This window comes from Nerophis ophidion, linkage group LG01, assembly GCF_033978795.1.
Source record: "Nerophis ophidion isolate RoL-2023_Sa linkage group LG01, RoL_Noph_v1.0, whole genome shotgun sequence".
NCBI lineage: Eukaryota > Metazoa > Chordata > Actinopteri > Syngnathiformes > Syngnathidae > Nerophis > Nerophis ophidion.
The window spans coordinates 53289023-53296778 of record NC_084611.1 but is presented as its reverse complement, the minus strand read 5'-3'; the positions used below and the strand labels follow the sequence as shown (position 1 = coordinate 53296778).

The window sequence follows — 7756 nt, the reverse complement described above, 5'->3', positions numbered from 1 at the left end:
GTTATGGGCCTGTTTTGCTGCAAATATAAATTCTTCAGGACAACCTAAAATCATCAGCCCGGAGCTTGGGTCTTGGGCGCAGTTGGGTGTTCCAACATGACAATGACCCCAAACCATACTTGCCCACCCTCACAAATTTTCCAGGGGGCCTCCTTAATTTCAGTTCATCTCCCGGGACAACCATTTTCCTGAAGAAGAGACCGTCATGACAACGACGAGTAAGAAGAATAAGTACGCTTGAAAGTCATCAGAGAGGGTGTTGAGCATGGTTAGAAAGATAGTGACGGGATAGAACAAGGATGGACAATTTAACCCTAAACTCACTCCTTTCCTGCAAGTTAAATTTCACAGATGCTGCCCATACCTATCAATCAATCAATCATTCAATGTTTATTTATATAGCCTTAAATCACAAATGTCTCAAAGGACTGTACAAACCACTACGACTACGACATCCTCGGAAGAACCCACATAAGGGCAAGGAAAACTCACACCCAGTGGGACGTCGGTGACAATGATGACTGAGAACCTTGGAGAGGACCTCATATGTTGGCAACCCCTCCCCTCTAGGGGACCGAAAGCAACGGATGTCGAGCGGGTCTAACATGATACTGTGAAAGTTCAATCCATAGTGGCTCCAACACAGCCGCGAGAGTTCAGTTCAAAGCAGATCCAAGACCACAGCGAGAGTCCCGTCCACAGGAAACCATCCCAAGCGAAGTCGAATCAGCAACGTAGAGATGTCCCCAACCGATACACAGGCAAGCGGTCCATCCTGGGTCCCAAAAAGCGGTCCATCCTGGGTCCCGACTCTGGACAGCCAGTACTTCATCCATGGTCATCGGACCGGACCCCCTCCACAAGGGAGGGGGAGACAGAGGAGAAAAAGAAAAGAAGCGGCAGATCAACTGGTCTAAAAAGGAGGTCTATTTAAAGGCTAGAGTATACAGATGAGTTTTAAGGTGAGACTTAAATGCTTCTACTGAGGTAGCATCTCGAACTGTTACCGGGAGGGCATTCCAGAGTACTGTAGCCCGAACGGAAAACGCTCTATAGCCCGCAGACTTTTTTTGGGCTTTAGGAATCACTAATAAGCCGGAGTCCTTTGAACGCAGATTTCTTGCCGGGACATATGGTACAATACAATCGGCAAGATAGGCTGGAGCTAGACCGTGTAGTATTTTATACGTAAGTAGTAAAACCTTAAAGTCACATCTTAAGTGCACAGGAAGCCAGTGCAGGTGAGCCAGTACAGGCGTAATGTGATCAAACTTTCTTGTTCTTGTCAAAAGTCTAGCAGCCGCATTTTGTACCAACTGTAATCTTTTAATGCTAGACATAGGGAGACCCGAAAATAACACGTTACAGTAATCGAGGCGAGACGTAACAAACGCATGGATAATGATCTCAGCGTCTTTAGTGGACAAAATGGAGTGGCTTTTAGCGATATTACGGAGATGAAAGAAGGCCGTTTTAGTAACGCTTTTAATGTGTGACTCAAAGGAGAGAGTTGGGTCGAAGATAATACCCAGATTTTTTACCGAGTCACCTTGTTTAATTGTTTGGTTGTCAAATGTTACAGTTGTATTATTAAATAGAGGTCGGTGTCTAGCAGGACCGATAATCAGCATTTCCGTTTTTTTGGCGTTGATTTGCAAAAAATTAGCGGACATCCATTGTTTAATTTCATTAAGACACGCCTCCAGCTGACTACAATCCGGCGTGTTGGTCAGCTTTAGGGGCATGTAGAGTTGGGTGTCATCAGCATAACAGTGAAAGCTAAGCTAACACCGTATGTGCGTATGATGTCACCCAGCGGCAGCATGTAGATGCTGAAGAGTGCAGGGCCAAGGACCGAACCTTGGGGAACTCCACAAGTTACCTTAACGTAGTCCGAGGTCACATTGTTGTGGGAGACGCACTGCACCCTGTCAGTAAGATAAGAGTTAAACCAAGACAGGGCTAAGTCTGACATACCAATTCGTGTTTTGATACGCTCTAATAAAATATTATGATCGGCGGTATCGAAAGCAGCGCTAAGAACGAGGAGCAGCAACATAGATGCTACTTCAAAGGCTGTGTTACTGGCTGTAAAGCATTGCACTTCGAACTCAACGATGAGTAGAGAGGAGTATTGTGTGTATTTGTATATGTGTAAATAAATGAAAACTGAAATTCAAGTATTAATTTTATTTTATATATATATTTATATATATATACATATACATATTTATATATATAATATATAGATATAATATATATATATGCATGAATCTTTGGGTGTCCCACAATTCGATTCAAAATCAATTTTTTTTTTTCAATTCAACACGATTCTCAATTCAAAAACTAGTTTTTTCCCTATTTAAAAGGATTCTGTATTCATTCAATACATAGAATTTCAGCAGGATCTACCCCAGTCTGCTGACATGCTAGCAAAGCAGTAGATTTTTGTAAAAAGCTTTTATATTTGTAAAGGACAATGTTTTATCAAATGATTGCAATAATGTAAATTTGTTTTAACTATGAATTGAACCAAAAATATGACTTATTTTATCTTTGTGAAAACATTGGACACAGTGTGTTGTCAAGTTTATGAGATGCGATGCAAGTGTAAGCCACTGTGACACTATTGTTATTTTTATTTTTTATAAATGTCTAATGATAATGTCAATGAGGGGTTTTTAATCACTGCTATGCTGAAATTATAACTTATATTGATACTGTTGTTGATAATATTCATTTTTGTTTCACTACTTTTGGTTTGTTCTGTGTCGTGTTTGTGTCTCCTCTCAATTGCTCTGTTTATTGCAGTTCTGAGTGTTGCTGGGTCAGGTTTGGTTTTGGAATTGGATTGCATTGTTATGGTATTGCTGTGTATTGTTTTGTTGGATTGATTAAAAAAATTTAAAAAATCTATATTTTTAAAAATGAGAATCGATTCTGAATCGCACAACTTGAGAATCGTGATTCGAATCGATTTTTTCCCCACACCCCTAATATGTATATATACTGTATGTATATATATATATGAAATACTTCAGTGAATTCTAGCTGTAAATATACTCCTCCCCCTTAACCCCGACCCCGCCCCATCACCCCACCCAGCTCTACATTCATTGATTGATTAATACTTTTATTAATAGATTGCACAGTTCAGTACATATTCCATACAATTGAACACTAAATGGTAACACCCGAATAAGTTTTTCAACTTGTTTAAGTCGGGGTCCACGTTAATCAATTCATGGTAAAAGCAAAAGCAATCTCCCGAATTCAGAGATCACAAGGTTGGCAAGTATGCCCAAAACACAAGTCAAAAGTGGTAAAGGAATGGCTAAATCAGAGTAGAACTAAGGTTTTAAAAAGGCCTAAAACTTTTGACCAGGACTATCTCCTCTGTGCTTGGTACAACATGTCATTCGTAGCGTTCAAATGCAGAAAGAAGAGGAAAAAGCTCAACGGGCTCACCATCAACTGCAGTCAGTGCCATCACGGCGCAAAGCAGGGACGCGGCAAGCGTGCCGGTTGTTGAAGGCCTCATTTTAGCACGGAGCTGGACCACCGTCGGGTCTCGCTCCTGCTGTGTTTTATAGCACACAGAAGATCAGAGTTCAGCACACATGACCCCATCCAGCCTATCTAGAAACAAATACGTCTACGTCACCACGGCGGCAGCTTCAACGTGCTCCTGATATCATCAGCCAATGATAGCAACAGTTTTTGAAACAAGCCTCTTGTCTGGACTCTTGCTGTGTGCAGAAAACCTGTTTTATTTTGGTGTTAAAATGTCATGCCACACATGAACTCTCGCATCTTGTCTCTCAACGTGGCTGCCGATCAGTCCCGTCTCAGAGCAGGCTGCGATAAGCTTCATCAAACTAAACCTTGCCCCCGTTTTTGTCAGTAAAGTTCATGTTGGCCAGTGTTGCACCAGTGAGGGTAAGGGTTTAGACATCTTCTGGCTGGTGGACTTACCAGCAATCCAGGTCGGACCCTGTCCCTCAACCCGAGTGATCTGGGACCATGAACCACCTACTCAGAGGCCTAGTTGGTTAGAGTGTCCGCCCTGAGTTCAAATACCGGCCGAGTCATTCCATCCATCTTCCTCCGCTTATCCGAGATCGGGTCGCGGAGGAAGCAGCCTAAGCAGGGAAACCCAGACTTCCCTCTCCCCAGCCACTTCGTCCAGCTCTTCCCGGGGATCCCGAGGTGTTCCCAGGCCAGCCAGGAGACATAGTCTTCCCAATGTGTCCTTGGTCTTCCCTGTGGCCTCCTACCGGTCGGACGTGCCCGCAACACCTCCCTAGAGAAGCGTTCGGGTGGCATCCTGACCAGATGCCCGAACCACCTCATCTGGCTCCTCTCGATGTGGAGGAGCAGCAGCTTTACTTTGAGTTCCTCCCGGATGGCAGAGCTTCTCACCCTATTTCTAAGGGAGAGACCTGCCAGCCGGCGGAGAAAACTCACTTGGGCTGCGTGTACCCGTGATCTTGTCCTTTCGGTCATAACCCAAAGCTCATGACCATAAGTGAGGATGGGATTGTAGATCGACCGGTAAATTGAGAGCTTTGCATTACGGCTCAGCTCCTTCTTCAACACAACAGATCGATACAGCGTCCGCATTACTGAAAACGCCCCACCGATCCACCTGTCGATCTCACGATCCACTCTTCCCTCACTCGTGGACAAGACTACGAGGTACTTCAACTCCTCCACTTGGGGCAGGGTCTCCTCCCCAACCCGGAGATGGCACTCCACCCTTTTCCGGGCAAGAACCATGGACTTGGAGGTGCTGATTCTCATCCCAGTCGCTTCACACTTGGCTGCGAACCGATCCGGTGAGAGCTGAAGGTCCTGGCCAGATAAAGTCATCAGGACCACATCCTCTGCAAAAAGCAGAGACCTAATCCTGCAGCCACCAAACCGGATCCCCACTGTATAGTACCGGCGGGGCAGCTCTAATGTTAATTTGATATTGCCTCAAGGACCAAATGAAATTACACGGCGGGCCAGAGATTGACACCCATGCCATACGGGATTACTCCAAACCCCCACCTTCGTCAATTGGACAACGACTGCGAATCAGGCTTGTCGGGATGAAATAGCCTCTGTGTTTTTTCCTGACCTAACGTATATTGCGCTCTACCACACCCGGTAATGAGCACTGTATAACGGATATACCACAGAAACCTTGCCTTTATTTATATATATATATATATATATATATATATATATATATATATATATATATATATATATATATATATATATATATATATATATATATATATATATATACACGTACACAAAAACACACGTTAGATCAGGGAAAAACAGGCTACATCATCCCAACAAGCCTGTTTCGCAGGTTTATATGCAAACCCCGTTTCCATATGAGTTGGGAAATTGTGTTAGATGTAAATATAAACGGAATACAATGATTTGCAAATCCTTTTCAATCCATATTCAGTTGAATATGCTACAAAGACAACATATTTGATGTTCAAACTCATAAACTTTATTTTTTCTTTGCCAATAATAATGAACTTAGAATTTCATGGCTGCAACACGTGCCAAAGTAGTTGGGAAAGGGCATGTTCACCACTGTGTTACATCACCTTTTCTTTTAACAACACTCAATACACATTTGGGAACTGAGGAAACTAATTGTTGAAGCTTTGAAAGTGGAATTCTTTCACGTTCTTGTTTTATGTAGAGCTTCAGTCGTTCAACAGTCCGGGGTCTTGTTGTCGTATTTTACGCTTCATAATGCGCCACACATTTTTGATGGGAGACAGGTCTGGACTGCAGGCGGGCCAGGAAAGTACCCGCTCTCTTTTACTATGAAGCCACGCTGTTGTAACACGTGGCTTGGCATTGTCATGCTGAAATAAGCAGGGGCGTCCATGATAACGTACACCCCCATACCATCACAGGTGGGGGCTTTTGAACTTCGCGCCTATAACAATCCGGATGGGTATTTTCCTCCTTGTTCCGGAGCACACAACGTCCACAGTTTCCAAATATAATTTGAAATGTGGACTCATCAGACCACAGAACACTTTCCCACTTTGCATCAGTCCATCTTAAATGACCTCGGGCCCAGCGAAGCCAGCGGCGTTCTTTGGTGTTGTTGATAAATGGGTTTTGCTTTGCATATCAGAGTTTTAAAGGCCTACTGAAACCCACTACTACCGACCTTGCAGTCTGATAGTTTATATATCAATGATGAAATCTTAACAATGCAACACGAAATTGCAATTTTAAATTTCCCGCGGAGTTTCTTGTTGAAAACGTCGTGGAATGATGACACGTATGATGACGCGTGTTTGTGACGTTATTGGTTGGAGGGGACATATTAGCCCAGCACCACACACGGCTAAAAGTCGTCTCTTTTCATCACACAGTGTTGCTGAATCTTTTGCAATTTGTTCAATTAATAATGGAGACTATAAAGAAGAATGCTGTTGGTGGAAAGCGGTGGATTGCAGCTGTCTTTAGCACCGAAACACAGCCAGTGTTTCTTCGTTTGTTGTGAAGCTTCAACACAGAGCGGTCAAGCGAACATGTTTCTCTACGTCAACCAGCAAGTTTTTGGATGGGAAAATTGTGATATTAAGTCAGCTCTTACCGGAGACTTCAGCGGATTATGCAACTTCCTCCCGCAGCTCAAAAAGGCAGCTGTGATCCTGGCTCCTGCATTGGCTTCTCTGAGAGACACTGGCGTTCACCGCAGCCATCCGACTTTCAGGTATGGCTTTACAATCTCACTAAAACACTATTAAAACAATAAGCAGATAAGGGATCTTCCAAAATTATCCTAGTAAATGTGTCTAATTACATCTGAGACGGTCCCACTGCTGTCACTTTTTCTTTTTCTTTCCTCATCCACGAATCTTTCATCCTCGCTCAAATTAATTGGGAAATTTACGCTTTCTCGGTCCAAATAACTCTTGCTGCTTGAGGCTATGACTATAAACAATGTGAGGAGCCCTCTCACTGGTGACGTCACGCGCACATCCTCTGCTACTTCCGGTAAAGGCAAGGCTTTTTTATTAGCGACCAAAAGTTGCGAACTTTATCGTCGATGTTCTCTACTAAATCCTTTCTGCAAAAATATGGCAATATCGCAAAATGATCAAGTATGACACATACAATGGACCTGCTATCCCCGTTTAAATAAGATAATCTCATTTCAGTAGGCTTTTAACTTGCACTTACAGATGAAGCAAACAACTGTCGTTACTGACAGTGGTTTTATGAAGTGTTCCTGAGCCCATGTGGTGATATCCTTTACTCACGGATGTCTGTTTTTTATGCAGTACCGCCTGACGGATCAACGGTCTGTAATAGCATCGCTTACGTGCAGTGAATTCTCCAGATTCTCTGAACCTTTTGATGATTTTACGGCCCCTAGATGGTAAAATCCCTAAATTCCTTGCAATAGCTCGTTGAGAAATGTTGTTCTAAAACTGTTCGACAATTTGTCTACAAATTGGTTACCCTCACCCCATCCTTGTTTGTGAATTACTTAGCATTTCATGGAAGCTGCTTTTATACCCAATCATGGCACCCACCTGTTCCCAAATAGCCTGCACACCTGTGGGATGTTCCAAATAAGTGTTTGATGAGCATTCCTCAACTTTATCAGTATTTATTGCCACCTTTCCCAACTTCTTTGTCACGTGTTGCTGGCATCAAATTCTAAAGTTAATTATTATTTGCAAAAACAAAATGTTTATCAGTTTGAACATCA

General features: G+C 43.0%; 1 protein-coding gene across 1 annotated transcript in view; it reads right to left on the bottom strand.

Annotated features, from left to right (window-relative positions):
- The window catches only part of LOC133556887 (type-2 ice-structuring protein-like), a 7933-nt gene extending 4334 nt beyond the window's left edge, over positions 1-3599 (bottom strand). Inside the window, exon 1 of the mRNA XM_061907235.1 lies at positions 3469-3599. Within this exon, the coding sequence (XP_061763219.1) occupies positions 3469-3541 (73 nt within the window). The 5' untranslated portion in view covers positions 3542-3599. The remainder of the gene's footprint in view (positions 1-3468) is intronic.
- Between the last annotated feature and the right edge of the window lie 4157 nt (positions 3600-7756).